The 23,064-nt window shown below is 45.8% G+C and overlaps 1 protein-coding gene across 1 annotated transcript in view; it reads right to left on the reverse strand.

The window, feature by feature from the left end:
- Window positions 1-13,430: 13,430 nt before the first annotated feature.
- LOC143776688 (protein NDNF-like) overlaps window positions 13,431-23,064 on the reverse strand; it is a 35,768-nt gene continuing 26,134 nt past the window's right edge. The window contains exons 4-5 of the mRNA XM_077266349.1: window positions 17,336-17,436; window positions 13,431-16,205 (exon numbers count right to left, since the gene is read on the reverse strand). Coding sequence (XP_077122464.1) covers window positions 14,836-16,205; window positions 17,336-17,436 — 1,471 coding nt within the window. The 3' untranslated portion in view covers window positions 13,431-14,835. The remainder of the gene's footprint in view (window positions 16,206-17,335; window positions 17,437-23,064) is intronic.

The following is a 23,064-nucleotide window of genomic DNA, read 5'->3' on the forward strand; positions in this document are numbered from 1 at the left end:
TTGTATGTTTGTTTAAATAAAGGCTGCTGTGGCCATAATTATCCAAATAATTTATGGTGTCCTCGTTTTATTTAAAGGGTATTAAGTGGAGTTATACAAATAGAGAACAAGACCAGAACATCCAAGCTAATTGCTATGAATAAAGGAAGGTACTTCGCTCATTAATTGGCTAATGTATGTGAGCCCAATTGCCATGTCAAGGCGTCAATTGCCACGACAGGGACCCAATTACGAAGGACGCCTTGACGTGGCAATTGGGCTCGCATGTATTGGCCAATTTATGCGCGAAGTACCTTCCTTTTATCATAGCAATTTTTGCAGGTAAATATTTCATGTGTACGTTATATAGCGCTTTTTTCCTATTATCTATGGCAGTAATACATTTTCAATGTTCTAGAGTAATAATTCTTACACCTCTGCTAATCTTTTCCATCATTAGACTTCCTCCAGAAGACTGCACTCTGTTTGTCTATTCCAGTTAGGCTTTTAATTACATTGCTTCAATTTTCTAAATCATCTTCATCCTCAAACACTAGAGAAAGATTTTTTTTAAAGATATTTCCATTTCCATAATTTAATAGAGGATTTAGGAAAAAAAAAAAGTGTTTTGAAGAATTTGGATAATTACAGGGAGTTGGCTATTTGGTAAAGCGACTGCGTCACAGCATTAATACCCAGACAGCTGGAACCCGCTGTGACTCATTTATAAGTAGAATTGATGTTGTGCAGCAGGAGATCTGCAGCAGCGCTAATCCTGTTTGCCAAATTTATTCATTTGTTTTCTTTGTTTCCAAGGAATTTGGACACAATACAGTAATAAACATCAATTTCAGCAAATAAAAGTCCATAGAGTACTTTGCATGTAACTTGATCATAGGGGTTATCATTTTACTACCAATCCTGTAAAAGATGAGTCATTAAACTATAATAGGACTTACGTAGACACTTTGTAGGAACTTTGCCTTCCTTGCATTGCAATTACACTTCTGTCCAGCAGAGGGCATAAAATGTACATATTAGTTTCTATTTGCACTGCAGTCAATTTTTTTTTTTAATTTTCCCTATGGGGCTAAGCCCTTATCGGCAGGTAATTGATAATAATTACCAGCCTGTGCTGCCCTATGACAATCTCTCCCAGATCAGACTGGTCACGCACCGCTCATAAGTCTCCTGCTTCATGTGACGTCACTGCCAACATTATGTTGATTGATAGCGGGCTCCCTGTTGGGTTAGGCTGATCTGGCTGACAATCCTAATGATGTTGGCAGCATCTCAATCGGATTAAGGTCAGGATTTTGACTAGGCCACTCCAAAGTCTTAATTTTGTTTTTCTTAAGCCATTCAGAGGTGGAATTGCTGGTGTGCTTTGTATCATTGTCCTGCTGCATAACCCATGTTCACTTCAGCCTGAGGTCATCTACCAATGGCCGGACATTCTCCTTCAGGAGACATCAGAATTCATGGTTCCATTTACCACATCAAGTCTTCCAGGTCCTGAAGGAGCAAAACAGCCCTAGGTCATCACACTACCACCACCATATTTTACTGTTGGTATGATGTTCCCTTTCTGAAATGCTGTGTTACTTCTATGTCAGATGTAATGGGACATAAACCTTCCAAAAAGTTCAACTTTTGTCTTGTCAGTCCACAGAGTATTCTCCCAAAAGTCTTGGGGATCATCAAGATGTTTTCTGGAAAAACTGAGATGAGCCTTTATGTTCTTATTGCTCAGCAGTGGTTTTCGTCTTGGAACTCTGCCATTTTTACCCAAACTCTTACTTATGGTGTAATCATGAACACTGACCTTAACTGAGGCAAGTACCCATGTGTCATTTCTGGGAATGTGATATATGGTCACAAACGTTATCATTTTCTTAAATGTTCCCACCATTGATAACTCCTCTGGTATGACATTCATTTCAGGATCGTATTGGGCAGAATGTTGCACTTATGATGCCGACATATTCCCACATGTGACTTGTGTCCCCAGAGACAGAAATATCCAGTGATCTGACATCCTGTTTATGGAGCGGAGGCTAATGCACGCATTTGGGGGGATGGGACAAAGTGATGAGCTGGGACTGTACATTACTCAGATTTGTGAGATCTTGGGAATATTGATGAGCGAGCTAGATAGCGAAAAATCATAAAACGCTCTGAATTATACCAGGGCAAGTCTATCAAAACTTTCTAAATCCTAAATAATCTTTGTTGCTCATAGCAACCAATCACAGCACAGCTATCATTTTACCAGAGTTGTGCATGACATGAAAGCTCACCTCTGATTGGCTGTTGTGGGCAAGAAAGATGGTTTTGATAAATGAGATGAAAACTATTACAATGCATCTAAGGAGAGAATATGGTGGTCTCCATGGGGCATAGAGTGGCTACAGGTCCCCCACATTTGTACAAGTCTTTCTTTTTTTCACAGTCCTGACAGCTTTTACCTGAAACAGTCATTTATTTACATGGTTATATGGCTGCCTCTGTCTACCATTAAAGGGCGCTATACTGAAGACAAAGTTAGTATTGCGTTAATTGGAAGGTATAGGTATATTGTTATTATTATTAGACATTTTTATAGAACCATTTATTACATGGTGCTTTACATGTGAAAAGGGGCAAATATAGACAAATACAATAAACATGAGCAAAAAACAAGGCACACACAAGTACAGAAGGAGAGAGGACCCTGCCCGCGAGGGCTCACCTGTCTGCAGGGGATGGGTGAGGATACACTAGGAGAGGGAAGAGCTGGCTGGGCGGCGGTTCAGCAGACTGAGAATCACTGCAGGCTTATTGGAAGAGGTGGGTCTTCAGGTTCTTTTTGAAGGTTTCCGTGGTAGGTGAGAGTCTGATGTGTTGGGCTAGAGAGTTCCAGAGTATGGGGGAAGCACGGGAGAAGTGTTGTATGTGGTTGTGGGAAGAGGAGATAAGAGTGGAGTAGAGAAGGAGATCTTGAGAGGATCGAAGGTTGTGTGCAGGTAAGTACCGGGAGACCATGTCACAGATGTATCAGACCTCCTAACCATCCCGGATCCAGCAGGGCAGTCCTGATTTTAAGAGTCTGCCCCGCTGTCACGGCCGGGATCTTACTTTTCCCGCGCTGCACTGACTGTGATCCATTATTCATTCACTGATTGGTTGCTAAGAGACGTCGGGAAACTTCCTCTGCAGCTTTTCTTTGTACAACATCCGGATGGCTGCTCTGTGCGCACAGGACCTGTGATGAGGTCACAGGAGGGGAGGAGTCAGGGGTCACATGATCAGGGGCCTCAGTTTATGCAGGACTCTGCTGAGCTGGTTGTCATGGTGCTGGATGAGGGGAAGTTTGTGTGAGGTCAGGAGGGGTTTACAGTGTGGATGTAGCAGAGCCATGTGTGTACTAGGTGTATGGAGAGGAGCCACATGTCTATGAGGTATACGGAGCAGAGCAGTGTGTGTACGAGGTGTACGGAGTGGAGCCGTGTGTGTACGAGGTGTACGGAGCAGAGCCGTGTGTGTACGAGGTGTACGGATCGGAGCCACGTGTGTACGAGGTGTACAGAGCAGAACCGCTTGTGAGTGGAGCCGCGTGTGTACGAGGTGTATGGAGTGGAGCTGCGTGTGTACGAGGTGTATGGAGTGGAGCCGCATGTGGAGCGCCCCCAAGGGCTAGGGGATCTCGGTACCGGGTCCTTCGGTTCTCAAGGGGGATGTCACGGTGGCTGACCCAGTCCGTGGCCCTAGGGACGTTCATATTAAAAGGGAAAGGTCTTTAAAGGGGAAGTGTTTGTGACGCCACCTGTGGTATTCGGTCAGGGTGACCGACGCTGCTTTAAGGGGTCCGCTGGGGTGATGTTATGGCAGCTAGATGGTATACCTTTCCACAGGTGAAGTATGTCCCCAGGGCTTCCCAGTGTGTAGATGGTGGATGGTGTGAGGAGCAGTGAAGAACGAGGACACAAGGTTGCAGTCTCTTTACCTTTTTACTGAAGGCTTCAGCATCCACAGTCCAGGGCACCAGATCACAGGGCAGGTAGAGTCTAGCCGGTTTGGAGGCAAATCCAGAGTCCCCTTATCCAGGTGGAAATCAGTAGCCTTCCTCTAGTGCCTGGGTGTTGTAGTACCTTACTGCTGAGCTTCTCATAAGGTCCTCACAACTGTGGTAGATGTTCTAGATGTTGTGTCTCTCTCTGTCCCCCGAATGGATAGGACAAACCCGTATGACCGGTGGCATGAGGTTTTTTACAGGGACTCTATCATGCCCCAGCCTCTCGTGGGTGCCACCTTGCCTCCTGGGTATAGGGCGGGCAGGTAATGTGAAATTAGCTGTCCTGCCGGTCTCTGGAGCAAGGCATAAAGGACTGTTGCTCCCTCTGTGTTCCGGCTACCGGGATCCTGCGCCTCAGAAGGAGGCAGCCTGTGCAGGGCAGAACTCCTTCTGGTTTCCTCTCCTTTTGCTATGACTTCTCCTCACTCTCCACAATACAGTTCTTTGTTCGTGTCTCTTTCTGAAAGCTGCCGCACGTGGGGCAGGCGCAGCTCCGTGTCTTTCTGTTCAGGCCTCTGACAGGATCCCACCCCTGTCAGGGACCAACTACCTGGGCAGAGCTCAGCTAGCAGCTGCCTGAGTCAAGCTCAGCCAGCATCTGCCTCTCGTTCTATCCAGACCACCAGTTTTACCTAATTGTGAAGAGTGCCCTAATAAATAGTAGCATAGCTCCCCCTGGTGGACTGGAGTGCGAAATGTGTTGTATGTTTGTGATACCTGGACTCAGTTGTCTTTCATTGCCTCCAAACGTAACATCACTCCCCCCTAGAGGGGAATTATATTACTGCAACAACCAGGACCCTGGGGCACTGCACATGTGTACGAGGTGTACGGAGCGGAGCTGCATGTGTACGAGGTGTACTGTGTGGAGCCACTTGTGTACGAGGTGTATGGAGCAGAGCCGTGTGTGTACGAGGTGTACGGATCAGAGCCACGTGTGTACGAGGTGTATGGAGCAGAGCCGCTTGTGAGCCGAGCCGCGTGTGTACGAGGTGTATGGAGTGGAGCCGCGTGTGTACGAGGTGTATGGAGTGGAGCCGCATGTGTACGAGGTGCATGGAGTGGAGCCGCGTGTGTACGAGGTGTATGGAGTGGAGCCGCATGTGTACGAAGTGCATGGAGTGGAGCCGCGTGTGTACGAGGTGTATGGAGTGGAGCCTTGTGTGTACGAGGTGTACGGAGCGGAGCTGCATGTGTACGAGGTGTACTGTGTGGAGCCACTTGTGTACGAGGTGTATGGAGCGGAGCCGTATGTGAACGAGGTGTACGGAGCAGAGCCACTTGTGTACGGAGCGGAGCCGTGTGTGTACGAGGTGTACGGAGCGAAGCCGCGTGTGTACGAGGTGTACGGAGAGGCGCCACTTGTGTATGAGGTGTACAGAGCAGAGCCACTTGTGTACGAGGTGTACAGAGAGGAGACGCGTGTGTACGAGGTGTACGGAGCATAGCCGCTTGTGTACGGAGTGGAGCCGTGTGTACGAGGTGTACGGAGCGGAGCCGCATGTGTACGAGGTGTACGGAGCAGAGCCGCTTGTGTACGAGGTGTACGGAGCAGAGCCGCTTGTGTACGGAGTGGAGCCGCTTGTGGACGAGGTGTACGGAGAGGAGACGAGTGTGTATGAGGTGTACGGAGCAGAGACGTGTCTGTACGAGGTGTACGGATCAGAGCCGCTTGTGTACGGAGTGGCGCCACTTGTGTATCAGGTGTATGGAGTGGAGCCGCATGTGGACGAGGTGTACGGAGTGGAGCCGCGTGTGTACGGAGCAGAGCCGCTTGTGTACGGAGTGGAGCCGCTTGTGGACGAGGTGTACGGAGCAGAGCTGCTTGTGTACGGAGTGGAGCCGCTTGTGGACGAGGTGTACGGAGAGGAGACGCGTGTGTATGAGGTGTACGGAGCGGAGACGCGTGTGTACGAGGTGTACAGAGTGGAGCCACTTGTTTACGAGGTGTACGGAGTGGAGCTGCATGTGTATGAGGTGTACAGAGTAGAGCCACTTGTGTACAAGGTGTATGGAGCGGAGCCGCATGTGTATGGAGCGGAAACGTGTGTGTATGGAGCGGAGTAGCGTGTGCATAACTCCCAACCATCCCGGATCCAGCAGGACAGTCCCAATTTTGAGACACTGTCCCGCTGTCCCAGCCAGGATCCTCCTTTTCCCGCATGGCCTCATACCAAATATACCGCCACTTTAAACTGCTTGCGCGATCGCTAACTGTGTCAGATCGGAGCAGATATTGCTCCTCGCTCTGACACTGACTGGCACAGGAGACATGGAGAGGTCTTTATCGGTGGTGTACCGGAGCTGCAGTGACGTGAGCAGTCAGTGGCGCGGGTCTATGACATCATTCAGCACTGCGGGAGAGGAAGCTGCCAGCTGCTGCGAGGGAGCACGGTGAGAGGTGTGTGTGTGTGGTGATGGAAAAGGCAATTATAGGGGTTGGGGAAAAGGCAATGATGGGGGTGGGGTAACTCTGTGTGGCCATTATACTGTACCCAGCATCATGTGGGGCCATTTTACTGTACCCAGCATCATGTGGGGCCATTATATTGTACCCAGCATCATGTGGGGCCATTATACTGTACCTAGCATCATGTGGAGCCATTATACAGTACGCAGCATCATGTGGGTCCATTATACTGTACAAAGCATCATGTGAGGCCATTATACAGTATGCAGCATCATGTGGGCCCATTACACTGTAGGGAGCATCATGTGGGGCCATTACACTGTACGCAGCATTATGTGGGGCCATTATACTGTATGGAGCATCATGTGGGACCATTATACTGTACCCTGCATCATGTGGGGCCATTATACTGTACCCAGCATCATGTGGAGCCATTATACAGTACGCAGCATAATGTGGGGCCATTATACTGAACAAAGCATCATATGGGGCCATTATACAGGATCCAGCATCATGTGGGCCCATTTTACTGTATGGAGCATCATGTGGGGCCATTATACTGTATGCAGCATCATGTGGGGCCATTATACAACATGGAGCACTGTGTTGCCACTAAACAGTATTGAGCATCATGTGTGGCCATTATACAGTATGGAGCATCATGTGGGGCCATTATACTGTACGCAGCATCATGTGGGGCCATTATACAGTATGGAGCACTGTGTGGCCATTATACAGTATTGAGCATCATGTGGGGCCATTATACAGTATGGAACATCGTGTGGCCATTATACAGTATTGAGCATCATGTGGGGCCATTATACCGTATTGAGCATCATGTGTGGCCGTTATACAGTATGGAGCACTGTGTGGCCATTATACAGTACTGAGCATAATGTGTGCCCATTATACAGTATTGAGCATCATGTGGGGCCATTATACAGTGTGGCGCACTGTGTGGCCATTATACAGTATTGAGCATCATGTGGGGCCATTATACAGTATGACGCACTGTGTGGCCATTATAAAGTATTGAGCATCATGTGTGCCCATTATACAGTATGCAGCACTGTGGCCATATTTTTTTGTTTATAATTATTTTTTATGAAACAGTGTGATCATCAGTGCTAAATGGCTGTGGTTGGGGCATGAATATGGGTGTGAATAGTTGTGAAATGGGTGTGGTCAGAGGCGTGGCCTTACGTTTGCTGCTACGCGCTATGCGTGCCGCAAACTTTGTCACTCTTTGCCTTCTTCAAAAGTTGAGAGGTATGGATGTATGGAGGAGACAGGTTGTGAATGGCATTGTATGTTATAGTAAGGGTTTTGAACTGGAGCCTCTGGACAATAGGAAGCCAGTGAAGGGCTTGGCAGAGAGGAGAGGCTGGGGAATAACAGGGAGACAGGTAGATTAGTCGGGCAGCAGAGTGTAGGATGGATTGGAGTGGTGCCAGAGTGCTAGAGGGGAGACCAGAGAGTATATAAATTTATCTTTCACCCCACCACCCCAGTAGATTCCCCATATAGTAAATAATATATGGGGCATATTTATAATGCGTTCATTGTTGCCTATAGCAACCAATCACAGATCAGCTTCTATTTTCCAGCAGCAGTATATTAAATGAAAGCTGAGCTATGATTGGTTGCTGTGGGAAACCGTGACATTTTTTTTTTTGGGGGGGGGGGATTCCTCGAGGCCATAACAAGCAATCTGTGTTTGGATTTTACTTCTTAGACATCAGTGAAAAATTAACCATGGTTAGTTAAAGGATTAAACCCATCTTCCTGGATATTGTGAGATAGTGCCTGTAAAAATGAATTCTTAAATCTATATAAGGTCATAGGGGTCCATCGATCAGCACCCCTACTGATCAGTTGTTATAGGTGTGGGTGCTGGATATCATCTCATGCCGCCGTCGGTGCTTGTAACAGCTGATCGGTGTGGGTGCCGGATGTCATCTCTTGCAGCCATCGGTGCTTGTAACAGCTGATCGGTGTGGGTGCCGGATGTCATCTCTTGCCGCCGTTGATGCTTGTAACAGCTGATCGGTGTGGGTGCCGGATGTCGTCCCTTACAAGCATCAACGGCGGCAACAGCTGATCGGTGTGGGTGCCGGATGTCGTCTCTTGCCGCCATTGATGCTTGTAACAGCTGATCGGTGTGGGTGCCGGATGTCATCTCTTGCCGCTGTTGGTGATTGTAACAGCTGATCGGTGTGGGTGCCGGATGTCGTCTTCTTGCTGCCATTGGTGATTGTAACAGCTGATCAGTGTGGGTGCCGGATGTCGTCTCTTGCCGCCGTTGATGCTTGTAACAGCTGATCGGTGTGGGTGCCGGATGTCATCTCTTGCCGCGTTGGTGATTGTAACAGCTGATCGGTGTGGGTGCCGGATGTCGTCTCCTGCCATCGTTGGTGCTTGTAACAGCTGATCGGTGTGGGTGCCGGATGTCGTCTCTTGCCGCCGTTGATGCTTGTAACAGCTGATCAGTGTGGGTGCCGGATGTCGTCTCTTGCCGCCGTTGATGCTTGTAACAGCTGATCGGTGTGGGTGCCGGATATCATCTCCTGCCACCATTGGTGCTTGTAACAGCTGATCGGTGTGGGTGCCGGATGTCATCTCCTGCCATCGTTGGTGCTTGTAACAGCTGATCGGTGTGGGTGCCGGATGTCATCTCTTGCCGCCGTTGATGCTTGTAACAGCTGATCGGTGTGGGTGCCGAATGTCATCTCCTGCCATCGTTGGTGCTTGTAACAGCTGATCGGTGTGGGTGCCGGATGTCTTCTCTTGCCGTCGTTGGTGCTTGTAACAGCTGATCGGTGTGGGTGCCGGATGTCGTCTCTTGCCGTCGTTGATGCTTGTAACAGCTGATCGGTGTGGGTGCTAGATTTCATCTCTTGCCGCCATTGGACCTTGTAACAGCTGATCGGTGTGGGTGCCGGATGTCATCTCCTGCCATCGTTGGTGCTCGTAGCAGCTGATCGGTGTGGGTGCCGGATGTCGTCTCTTGCCGCTGTTGATGCTTGTAACAGCTGATCGGTGTGGGTGCCGGATGTCATCTCTTGCCGTCGTTGATGCTTGTAACAGCTGATCAGTGTGGGTGCCGGATGTCGTCTCTTGCCGTCGTTGATGCTTGTTAACAGCTGATCGGTGTGGGTGCCGGATGTCATCTCTTGCCGTCGTTGATGCTTGTAACAGCTGATCAGTGTGGGTGCCGAATGTCGTCTCTTGTCGCTGTTGATGCTTGTAACAGCTGATCGGTGTGGGTGCCGAATGTCGTCTCTTGCCGCTGTTGATGCTTGTAACAGCTGATCAGTGTGGGCGCCGGATGTCGTCTCTTGCCGTCGTTGATGCTTGTAACAGCTGATCGGTGTGGGTGCCGAATGTCGTCTCTTGCCGCTGTTGATGCTTGTAACAGATGATCAGTGTGGGTGCCGAATGTCGGACGTCCACCGATGTCATATTGATGACCTATCGCTCGGATGGTTCATCAATATACCCGATAGGAAAACCCTACCCAAGCTTGGGACCCTATTAATGGCTGCTGTGTGTCACTTGTTTGAGCAGCCTTGCAGCACTTGACTCATGAGTTTGCATGTGTTTTATCTGAATGTGGGCTGTTAGTTTCTTCTCACACATGAATATACTCATAAGTGAAATTTGTTCCTAATAAATTGGCCAAGGTCTATTTATTTGATGGTGAAATTATATTGTGACACCTTCTGACTGGGTGATGCCAATCTTTGTACAGCACTGCCAAATATGTTGCTGCCATGTAAGCATCATTATTTAGAAGATTTAGATTGATTCTCTCATTGCATTCTTCACCAGTGAATACAGAAATGCAGTTTTGTTCACCTCCGCCCCTGACAGTGACGCTGTACGTTGAATTTGGCGCTCTAAATATTGATTGTAGTTCCATTTTGACCACTAGAGGGCAGGAACAAGTCACCACATTGAGTTATGTACACACAGAACCGGTTGCATCCATAACTACTAATCCCTTCCCACACTAATAATGTAAATTGTAATTAATACATGAAGTCTTGTTATTATTCAGGGTGTGTTGTATGTAATGAAAATTATACTGTGAGATGAACAGAAACTCCTCCAAGGAATTAGTGCCACAAATGTATCCACTTAATATATTATTTTTGGCTTACAATGCAGATATATCTTTCCTTTAACTTGCTTGTTGAGAACTCCAATTCTCACTACACAAAATTAAAACATTTTCTCCGCTTGTTAGCAAAACCCTTGACAGACTGCAATTCACATTACAACACTAGATGGCACTATATATAGGCACATGAAGCAAAAATATCTCCCAACAGAGTAGCTCACAATTTATCTTTATTATTGGCTTTAACCTTTTTGCAAAATGGTACAAAAATTCCTCTGAAATACCTGTCAAGGTATGCACCTTTGCTTATTTAGTTAATTGCCTGTGATATTGTTTTCTCCGGCCCCCAGGCATATTCCTGATGACAGCAGTGCCCGGGTCTGGCGGCCAGAAAAATGACAGCTGCTGGCCCTTTAATTGACACTGACAATGCGTCCACGCGTGTGAAATAAAGGATTGTGTCCTGCGTCAGGATGTACAAGCCCCTCCTGTATTGTATATAGGCCCCAAGCCCCTCCTGTAATGTATATAGGCCCCAAGCCCCTCCTGTAGTGTATATAGGCTCCCAGCCTTTGCTGTAACATATGTGCCCCAGCCCTTCCTGTGATGTATATGCCATCGACTTCTACTGTCATGTATGCGCCCGATGTCTCCTGTGATGTATAGATGCCCCAGTGTCTCCTGTGATATATGTGCCCCCAGCATCTCCTGTGATGTATATGCCCCCAGTCTCTCCTCTGATGTATGTGCCCCTGTAGTGTATATGTCCAATCCGCTCCTGTGATGTTTGTGCCCTAGCTTCTGCTGTGATGTATATATGTCCTAGCCCCTCCTGTGATTTATGTGCACCCATGGTCTCCTGTGATGTATGTGCCTCCAGCATCTCTTCTGATGTTTGTGCCTGTGTCTCCTATGTGATGTATATACAGCAGTCTGTGTCTCCTATGTGATGTATATACAGCAGTCTCAGTGTCTCCTATGTCATGTATATACAGCAGTCTCAGTGTCTCCTATGTCATGTATATAGTGCAGTCTCGGTTCCTCATGTGATGTATATACAGCAGTCCCAGTGCCTCCTATGTGATGTATATACCGCAGTCTGTGTCTCCTATATGATGTATATAGAGAAGTCTCAGTGTCTGCTATGTAATGTGTATACAGCAGTCTCAGTGTCTGCTATGTAATATATATACCGCAGTCTCAGTGTCTCCTATGTGATGTATATAGCACAGTCTCGGTTCCTCCTATGTGATGTATATACAGCAGTCACAGTGCCTCCTATGTGATGTATATACCGCAGTCTCAGTATCTCCTATATGATGTATATAGAGCAGTCTCGGTTCCTCCTTTGTGATGTATATACAGCAGTCACAGTGCCTCCTATATGATGTATATACCGCAGTCTCAGTTTCTCCTATATGATGTATATAGAGAAGTCACAGTTCCTCCTTTGTGATGTATTTAGAGCAGTCTTGGTGTCTCCTATGTGATGTATATAAAGCAGTCTCAGTGTCTGCTATGTGATATATATATACCGCAGTCTGTGTCTCCTATGTGATGTATATAGCACAGTCTCGGTTCCTCCTTTGTGATTTATATAGAGCAGTCTTGGTGTCTCCTATGTGATGTATATACTGCAGACCTCCCACTGCTTGAGTTCTAAAAATGTAATGTGAGCAGTGATTACCCTTGTGAGGAGACCTACAGTGTAATAAACATCTGTGTTCAGAACTTACTGCTGTAAGTTCTTTTCAAAATTCATGGCAAAGAGTCACCTGCCCTCCAGCCAGACACTAATCTGGAATAGCAAAATCATCAATACCACCTAACATCATCGCAGCAAAGACAAGCAGCCATCACCTTAGTGTTGATTAAATGTTTGACCAAATAAAGCAGAGTAATTTTCAAGTAGATAATGTTGTACGGCCTCCTAGTGATGGTATAAATATCCAAATGGCCCCTGGCAGAAAAAAGGTTCCCCACCCCTGGCTTACATATTGAAAAACATTAGATACACTGCGCTGTCACTGGTCTACTGTTACCAGGTCCCGAATGCAGCCACACATTTCAGTAGGCCAAAATTTCGGATTTTAAAATCATTTTTCAAGCCGGTGTTATAAAGTATTCTAATTTACTGAGATAATGACTTTTGGGTTTTCATTGGCTGTAAGCCATAATCATCAACATTAGCAGAAATAAACTCTTGAAATAGATCACTCTGTTTATAATGACTCTATGTAATATATGAATTTCACTTTTTGTATTGAGGAACTGAAATAAATTAACTTTTTGATGATATTCTAATTTTGTGAGAAGCACCTGTAGTAGTTTTGATGACTTTCTCCCAAATTTCCTTTAGGCATCACTCTTGACCTATTATAGTGAATGGATAAAGATAACATAAAAGTAGAATTCATGCTTTTTTTGGGGTCCATATGTGTATCTCTTTGGATGTTCTCTATTAAGGCTGCTTTCACACATCAGGTTTTCGCCATCAGGCTCAATCCGGCAAAGTTTGAAAAAAACAGATCCGTCGCAAATTGTGAAAAACTGATTCAACGGATCCGTTTTTTCACGGGGATCCGAATAGCTGATCCGCCATTAGATCCTAAGGGTATGGTTCTGGGACAGAGAGAGTGAGAGAGATGAGAAATGCCAGAATGGAAAACGTTCATGCACATACTAAAAAAAAATTGGAACATGCTTAGTGTAAAAAAACGGAATCCGTTGCCGGCAAAAACCGGATGTGTGAAAGCAGCCTAAGTGAAACAAAAACATTTTCCATATGTACAAGGCAAATGAAAGCTACATAAATAAATCATTAGGTTATAAAAGTATATAATAAAGAAATACAAACAACACTGTACATTTGTATCCAGTATCTTATTAATATAATAACATACAAATATAATACATTATTTACAGCAACCTGCCACCTGGGAAAGTGAAATAGTTGAATAAAGGGATGGTCTGCTTTTTTGATAAAAAGATTCACCAAATAAAAGCTGATCGCAAGTTGTGATCACCATTAATCACATGCAATCCACAATGAACCTGGCAGCAAGTATTACATTCTTCTGCAGTGCCTCTGCCAGCAAGTATTACATTCTTCTTCAGTGCCTCTACAGGGAAAATGAGGAATTGCATGATGCACATTAAAATCAATATGCTGTAAATGACCTTCAGCGAAAAAAAGGCATTTTGTGCCCTTCACTAACAGATAAGCGATCCTAACTGAGTACTCATGTCATCAAAAAGTGGATGTTAAAAGAAATCTGTCCGCAGGTTTTTGCTATGTAATTTGAAGACAGCAGGAGATAGAGGCTGAAACACAGAATTCAGGGATGTGTCACTTGTCACAGTGGGTGCTGTTGTGTACTAACTGTGAAGGATTTATCATGAAATGATAAACATTGCTGGACTAGTCCAGCAACATCCCCTCCTGTGATAAGCATCTCACTGTCTATGGACTTTGTACATGGAGAGCCTGGGCGGAGGCAGCTTTCTCAGCTCTGCTTATGTCAGAACGGTTGCACCCAGTAAACTAAGTGATATATCTTTGGATTCAGCTACTCTTTACCTACATTATGCTGCTCTCAGATAAGGTAGCAAAAAATGTTGACAGATTCCTTTTAAAATGAAACTGACAGCAGGATTTACCCCAGGAGGTATTAGGAACACTTTATGAGCCTCCTTAATGATCCCTGTGTTAAACATAACACCTAGTCCTGTAATGATAATCTCCTGTTAAAACACTGATTTTATTGACACAACAACACACAGCGTAGTAAGTGACAATCTCTAGAATCAGGGTCTCTGTACCGACATTGTGATGCCCTCAGATTACATATTAAAAAGGTGCTGACAAATTCCCTTAAAATTCTTCCTGTTATCCCTTCCTGCAGGTAGCAGACTAGTCAGGGACCACTGTCAATCAGATTACATCAAAGACCAGCAATGATTGAGAGTGGTCCCGGATTATTCCGCATAGTTTTTATACATTTAGGTATAACACAAGGATCATTAAAACGGTGTTTGGAGACTGATGAAGTTCCTAATTTTCTTCTAGAGGTACATCCTGCTGTCAGGTCACCTTAAATATTACAGAAAATATACATATTGTAGTTTAGCCATTATAAGATGCAGAAATAGTTGATGACCACTATTGTTACATCAGAATAAAGTGATTGCTCGTAACATCTTATAAAAAGTTAAGGAATGATAATGCAGCCAGCAATGTTCTTAAGGTCAGAAGTCCTCCCAATTAACTCAAGTACACCAATCCTGAGCCTTTACAACCTGACTTGGGAACTTTATTGTGTTATTATGGAGACCAATAAAGTACAGATCTATGAGATAGGCTTTTCCAGGTTTCAGATCAGTTATGTGCTCTTCTGAAGTTGTTTGACTTCCAGCATGTCGACAAACCACCTTCTCTGCCCTTGACCTAGTATTGGTGTTTAGGCAGCTGTTCTGGTGCTTGTGTATCAGCTTTAAATCCAAATGATGTTCTAGGTGTCTGACGTAGATACAGTACTTGACTCCAGGACCACTTCCAGTCCAGGTCACCGAAGCAGAAGAACATGATCTCTTAGATATGGACATGTTGATGTCAGGAGGTAAGTTGGAAAATGGCAAATGACCGTGCGCAGTTGTAGTGAAGAGCTTCACCAAGCCTAGGCCTCCTCTACTTGATTTTAAGCTGATGATAATGTTATCCTTTGCATTTCCCAGAAGTTTGAAATTGTGAGCTCCTTGAAGACTCCTAGAAACTTCAATTCGACCATTGACCATGATTTGTATATGAGCTTTATGTAAGCAAGAATGGACAAAAAGCCATTTTAGTCCACGTGGAGATGGATCAATGCTCATTATTTTAACTCCTTTCTGTTTCAAAAATATGTTCACCATTTCTTCATCGGGAAGTTTTGGTAGCTGGGATTTTTGTTTGGGTTTGGTCTCTGCAAATGTACCAGTGTAAGCCACACTTGTACCATCTTTAGGGTTCACGGCAAATACATCAAAGTAGTAAAGGCTTTTAGGCTTTAGACCATAAATAGTAGCGTTTAGAGAAGTCCCCACGCACATTCTTTGACCTCCTGTCGAAGTTTTAGAAGACAAAAAGTTGTCATCCCCCATCATCCCTGGGGCCTTCTTATAGGACGTTGGGTAGGAATGTACTTTACTTTTGGACTTGTCTGTAATTATTTTCAGTGATTTCTTAGCTTTGGTATCTAAATATTCTTGATGATAGTCAGGTTCATTCTTTGCATTTAGCTCAGTGGCGCACAATGTCTTGTAGTTATGTCTCCGATTAATAAACAGGCAGTATTCAAACTCAGCCCCAGCAGATCCCAAGCTTGATTCCCAAGACAAATCAACTTTGTTTTCTTCCACCAAGACCACATCAACCCGAGGATCCTCAGGGAGTGTGGGCCATGGGACTGATTCATCTCCTTGGGTCCAGACAAAGACCTGAAAGCTGGTGTCAGACTCAAGTGACATGAAGTCAAGAAAGTAATAGCCTTCAGACTTCGCTATGGTTGAGAACAATTCTTCACCGTTTCCTTTGAAGGAAAATATTCTTTGAGGGCCCATGTGATGATACTTTTTATAAGAGATGCGATGCTCAGAATAATCTAGAAGAAAAAGAATAGCTCTATGAAATTATTTCTATATCTAGAGTTGAGCAAAAAGATTTGCAAGGCCCAGGTAGGGCAGACATTTCAGAAGTTTGTGGCCACCAAACTAGAGCTCTACGAACCCCTTGCTACCTGTTGACATCTCTGGTGCCAAATCAGATAAGTAGTCCCGAAGCAATGTTATCATTCATATCGCATGACGCCACATTGGACCTTCTAAGCAGAAGAGGTGCCAGGGATGACAGTGTTAAGGCCTCCATACGCATTAGACTAAAGTCAGCTGAACCTGCCAAAATCAGTGGTATCAGCCAACAGTTTAATGTGTAAAGGGCCCTCCCGACTCACCCCAACAGATGATTTAAAGAAAGAAAAGGATCCTACCTGTAGAATATGGACAATCTTTTTGTTCTTTGGGAGATTAGCTGGGCGAAATAGATGTTCTAATGTATATGGAGGGAGGCCTTTAACGTTAATGTTAGCTTCCCTGGTAGTCTGCGGTAGTGGTTAATGCCTGCCTCCCTGCTGATTCAAGGACGCGTTGTGGTTAAAAGGTGTTTTCCCCAAAATTGCAAGTTATTCCCTATCCTTAACGTAATAACTTGCTGATCTCTGGGTTCTGATTGCTGGAATCCCAAGAAATCCCAATAATGGAACTCCTGAACCCCAAGAATAGGGTTCTGCAGTGCCCAATCTTGAGGGCACATGCTTGGCCTCAAGGGACTGCTGGAAACAAAAGAGGGATGTACCCTGCTTTCTCTGGCAGAGTCTCATTCTTAGTATCAATGGGAATCCCAATGATTGAACCCCCGGTGATCAGCAATTTATCCTATAATATATGGATAGGGGACAACTTGTGATTTGGAGGGACTAATGCTTTCCTCTCTGGTGTAGTGTAATGAATAAGTTGATAATTTTTTTCCAGAAGCAACAGCCCTCTTATCCACAGTCAGCTTAGCCTCTTTCAAGTGAATGAGTTGAACTACCTGACACATCCAGTGTCAGTGGCGCTGTTTCTCAAAGAATAAGTAGAACTTTTTTTGTAACCCTAAACATTCAGTGACATGTCAGTATGTATTAAATCTGTATGTCCTGTTTGTAGGATATCATTATTGGATGTCATATCATACCCTGAGTGGAGAGGACGGACAGTGTCCAGAGGATGGGCGATTCACAGGGCGTCACTCTTATCGTTACCGCACTTTGACTTTTGTTCGCTTTGAAGTAATACCTGCAAAAGAAAAGTAAAGGTGTAATGGTGAAGGGATGACAATGGACCATGTTATATAAACCCCAAAATAGGAAATAATTATTTCTTACCAATCAAGGAATTATATATGAAGAATACAAATGTAATAGAAAATAAAGAACCTAAAACAAAAAAAAAATAGGGACCGATTCATCAAAATCGGCTCACCAGTGGTATAGCAAGGGGGCAGGAGCTACGGAGCAGTTGCCAAATTTTATTAGGGTGCACCATGATCTCCCAAAGCTCCTCGCCTCATATCCCATTTTTAATTTTGTGAGATAAAATATATAGACATGCTGGGGGACCTGTCCCAAGATTTTTTTATTTTTTATTTTTTAAGTGTGACAAAAGTTAAAAAAAAAAAACAATTTAAAAACTTTAGTTTTAAAATTTAATATCTAAGAATTGAAAATCCGTGGGGCTGACAGAGCCAGTAAATGTAGGGATAGTCCAGGAGGAGCGCAGATAGTAAAGCTGAACACGTGCTGATTTGGGGAAACAAGAAATGAGAGGTGCTGTGCCCAATACTGCGTGTTCCAAGCTGATGAACTTGAACTGTCCTGTAAACTTATATGTGTTGAAATGTAGTGTGTCCTCTGAGTCATGTGCGGCAGCTCCGGAAGATAGAGGCCAGGAGACAGCAGAGGTCTGCGGCCTACAAGTGCGATACACCCCACACTAGGGTTGAGCGAAACGGGTCGTTCATTTTCAAAAGTCGCCGACTTTTGGCTAAGTCGGCGTCTCATGAAACCCGATCCGACCCCTGTGCTTGTCGGCCATGCGGTACGCGACTTTCGCGCCAAAGTTGCGTTTCAATGACGCTAAAAGCGCCATTTCTCAGCCAATGAAGGTGAACGCAGAGTGTGGGCAGCGTGATGACATAGGTCCTGGTCCCCACCATCTTAGAGAAGGGCATTGCAGTGATTGGCTTGCTGTCTGCGGCGTCACAGGGGCTATAAAGGGGCGTTCCCGCTGACCGCCATCTCACTGCTGCTGATCTGAGCTTAGGGAGAGGTTGCTGCCGCTTCGTCAGAAGCAGGGAGAGCGTTAGGCAGGGTCCACTAACCACCAAACCGCTTGTGCTGTAGCGATTTCCACTGTCCAACACCACCTTCGGTGTGCAGGGACAGTGGAAGCTACATTTTTTTTTTTCTCTCAGCGCTGTAGCTCATTGGGCTGCCCTAGAAGGCTCCGTGATAGCTGTATTGCTGTGTTCGCCACTGTGCAAACCAACTGCTTTTTTCAAAGCACATATCCTCTTGTTCCTTCCTTTCTGCACAGCTATCTTTTTTGTTTGTCCACACTTTTTATTTAATTTGTGCATCAGTCCACTCCTATTGCTGCCTGCCATACCTGGCTGAGATTACTGCAGGGAGATAGTAATTGTAGGACAGTCCCTGTTTTTGTTTTTTGTTTTTTTTGTGGGAGATTAAGATTTGCATTTCTGCTACAGTGCCATCCGTGTGTGTGCCATCCCTGTGTGCACCATCTCTCACTCAGTGGGCCATAGAAAGCCTATTTATTTTTTTGCTTGATTTGGGTTCTAAAATCTACCTGAAAAAAAAATCACTACATCCATCAGTGGGAGATTAATACTGTCCTCAGGGCTTGTGTGCCACTCCTGATCCTGACTCCTGTGCGCGCCATCTCTCACTCAGTGGGCCATAGAAAGCCTATTTATTTTTTTGCTTGATTTGGGTTCTAAAATCTACCTGAAAAAAAAATCACTACATCCATCAGTGGGAGATTAATACTGTCCTCAGGGCTTGTGTGCCACTCCTGATCCTGACTCCTGTGTGCGCCATCTCTCACTCTGTGGGCCATAGAAAGCCTATTTATTTTTTTGCTTGATTTGGGTTCTAAAATCTACCTGAAAAAAAAATCATTACATCCATCAGTGGGAGATTAATACTGTCCTCAGGGCTTGTGTGCCACTCCTGATCCTGACTCCTGTGCGCGCCATCTCTCACTCAGTGGGCCATAGAAAGCCTATTTATTTTTTTGCTTGATTTGGGTTCTAAAATCTACCTGAAAAAAAAACACTACATCAATCAGTGGGAGATTAACATTGTCCTCAGGGCTTGTGTGCCACTCCTGATCCTGACTCCTGTGCGCGCCATCTCTCACTCAGTGGGCCATAGAAAGCCTATTTATTTTTTTGCTTGATTTGGGTTCTAAAATCTACCTGAAAAAAAAAACACTACATCCATCAGTGGGAGATTAATGCTGTCCTCAGGGCTTGTGTGCCACTCCTGATCCTGACTCCTGTGCGCGCCATCTCTCACTCAGTGGGCCATAGAAAGCCTATTTATTTTTTTGCTTGATTTGGGTTCTAAAATCTACCTGAAAAAAAAACACACTACATCCATCAGTGGGAGATTAATACTGTCCTCAGGGCTTGTGTGCCACTCCTTATCCTGACTCCTGTGTGTGCCATCTCTCACTCAGTGGGCACTGGGCCATAGAAAGCTTTTTTTATTATTATTATTATTTGGTTTCTAAATTGTCCCTGAAAAAAACAATTTATCTTATTTGGTTTCTAAAGTCTCCCTGAGGAAAAAAAAAAAAAAATAGGTGGGAGATTAATATTGACATTTGTGCTTGAGTGACAGTCCTGCGTGTGTGGCATCTCTGTGATTTTGTGCCACAGAAAACAGAGTGTGTAACATTGTGCCTGATTTTCCTTGTGGTTTCACCAACCTGTTAAGAGATATTGAAATCATACTGAAGTTATAGCTTACCGTGTAAGCTGTTTGACAGCAACAAATAAAGTTACTTTGGTTAAGTTTTTAAAACAATGAGGAAGTCTGGTGCAAGAGGTCGTGGCCGTGGGCGTTCATTGTCAGCTGGTAATGATGGTAGTGGTAGTGGAGCATCAGGTGGTCGTGGGGATAAAAATATTCCACGTAAGTCTGGAGCTGTGGAGCCAGTTTCGTCGTCTGGCTACACAAGGCCTCGAACGCTCTCTTTTCTGGGAGTAGGAAAACCGCTTTTAAAGGCAGAGCAGCAACAGCAAGTTTTGGCTTACATTGCAGACTCAGCCTCTAGCTCTTTTGCCTCCTCTTCTGAAACTGGTAAATGTAAAAGCAGCGCGTCGCTTGTGGATGTCCACGGTCAGGGACAAGTTGCTTCCTTGTCCTCTTCAGCAAAAACTACAACAAGAGAGAAGGATGCAGCAGGCGACACAACGGGTTACTCCATGGAGCTCTTTACACATACCGTCCCTGGCTTACAAAGTGAAACACTTAACAGGCCATGCCCATTACAAGTTGATTCTGACATGGAGTGCACTGATGCACAGCCACAGCCAGAGTACTATGCTGCTCCTTTGACTCAGACCACCACATTGCCCTCTCAGGGTACTGATCCACAATCAGACCCTGATGAGACTATGTTGCCCCGCCACGAACGCTATACCACCGACCGACACAGTGACACAGACGAAGTTGCACACGAGCTCGAAGAGGAGTTAATAGATGACCCAGTTATTGACCCCGATTGGCAGCCATTGGGGGAACAGGGTGCAGGCGGCAGTAGTTCAGAAGCGGAGGTGGAGGAGGGGCCACAGCAGGCATCAACATCGCAACAGGTTCCATCTGCCGGGCCCGTATCTGGCCCAAAACGCGTGTCAAAGCCAAAACCTGTTGGAGGACAGCGTGGCCATCCGGTTAAAGCTCAGTCTGCAATCCCTGAAAAGGGATCCGATGCTAGGAAGAGTGCAGTCTGGCATTTTTTTAAATAACATCCAATTGATCAGCGCAAAGTCATCTGTCAAAAATGTTCAACTAGCTTAAGCAGAGGTCAGAATCTGAAATGTCTCAATACTAGTTGCATGCATAGACACTTAACCACCATGCATTTTCAAGCCTGGACTAACTACCAAACGTCCCTTAAGGTTGTAGCACCCTCGGCCAATGAAGCTAGTCAGCAACGCAACATCCCTTCCGTTACTGTAAGGCCACCATTTTCCGCACCACCGGCAGTATCTGTGCAGGTTTCTTTGCCAGCCAAAAGCACTCAGGGTCAGGGAATCACCAGTTTTGTAGGAGGAAATATTGCATCTAGGTCACCGGCGGAAACAATACCATCTCCAACCGTCTCGCAGTCTGCCATGTCCACCGGCACACCCGCAAGTTCCACGATCTCCATCTCTCCAGTTCAGCTCACACTACATGAGACTCTGGTTAGAAAAAGGAAGTACTTATCCTCGCATCCGCGTACACAGGGTTTTAACGCCCACATAGCTAGACTAATATCGTTAGAGATGATGCCCTACCGGTTAGTTGAAAGCGAAGCTTTCAAAGCCCTGATGGAGTACGCTGAACCACGATACGAGCTACCCAGTCGACACTTTTTTTCCAGAAAAGCCATCCTGGCCCTGCACCAGCATGTTAAACAGCGCATCGTCCATGCACTCAGGCAATCTGTGAGTACAAAGGTGCACCTGACTACAGATGCATGGACCAGTAGGCATGGCCAGGGACGTTATGTGTCCATCACGGCACACTGGGTGAATGTGGTGGATGCAGGGTCCTCAGGGGACATCAATTTCGGGACAGTTGTGCCTAGCCCACGGTCTAGGAAACAGTTGGCTGTAGGCGTTCGCACCACCTCCTCCTCCTCCTCCTCGTCCTCCTGCAGAAGCTACAGCTCTTCCACAGACCACAGTCGGCCAACCACTCCATCGGCAGATGACACTGTTGCACACCAGTTGTCCCATTATGGGCCAGCTACTGCCAAGCGTCAGCAGGCTGTATTGGCTATGAAGTGTTTGGGCGACAACAGACACACCGCGGAAGTTCTGTCCGAGTTCTTGCAACAAGAAACGCAGTCGTGGCTGGGCACAGTAGATCTTGAGGCAGGCAAGGTAGTGAGTGATAATGGAAGGAATTTCATGGCTGCCATCTCCCTTTCCCAACTGAAACACATTCCTTGCCTGGCTCACACCTTAAACCTGGTGGTGCAGTGCTTAGTGAAAACTTATCCTGGGTTCTCCGACCTGCTCCTCAAAGTGCGTGGACTTTGCTCACATATCCGACGTTCGCCTGTACACTCCAGCCGTATGCAGACCTATCAGCGGTCTTTGAACCTTCCCCAGCATCGCCTAATCATAGACGTTGCAACAAGGTGGAACTCAACACTGCACATGCTTCAGAGACTGTGCCAACAGAGGCGGGCTGTTATGTTTTTGTGGGAGGATACACATACACGGGCAGGCAGTAGGATGGCAGACATGGAGTTGTCTGGTGTGCAGTGGTCCAAGATACAAGACATGTGTCAAGTCCTTCAGTGTTTTGAGGAATGCACACGGCTGGTTAGTGCAGACAACGCAGTAATAAGCATGAGCATCCCCCTAATGCGTCTGCTGATGCAAAGTTTGACGCACATAAAGGAGCAGGCGTCTGCACCAGAGGAAGAGGAAAGCCTTGATGACAGTCAGCCATTGTCTGGTCAGGGCAGTGTACAGGACGAGGTAGCGGGCGAAGAGGAGGTGGAGGACGAGGAGGATGATGGGGATGAGTATATTTTTAATGCGGAAGCTTTCCCGGGGGCACTGGAAATTGGTTGCGTGGCAAGGCCGGGTTCTGGTTTTTTGAGGGACACAAGTGA

The sequence above is a fragment of the Ranitomeya variabilis genome, chromosome 5 (genome assembly GCF_051348905.1).
Source record: "Ranitomeya variabilis isolate aRanVar5 chromosome 5, aRanVar5.hap1, whole genome shotgun sequence".
NCBI classification, from domain to species: domain Eukaryota; kingdom Metazoa; phylum Chordata; class Amphibia; order Anura; family Dendrobatidae; genus Ranitomeya; species Ranitomeya variabilis.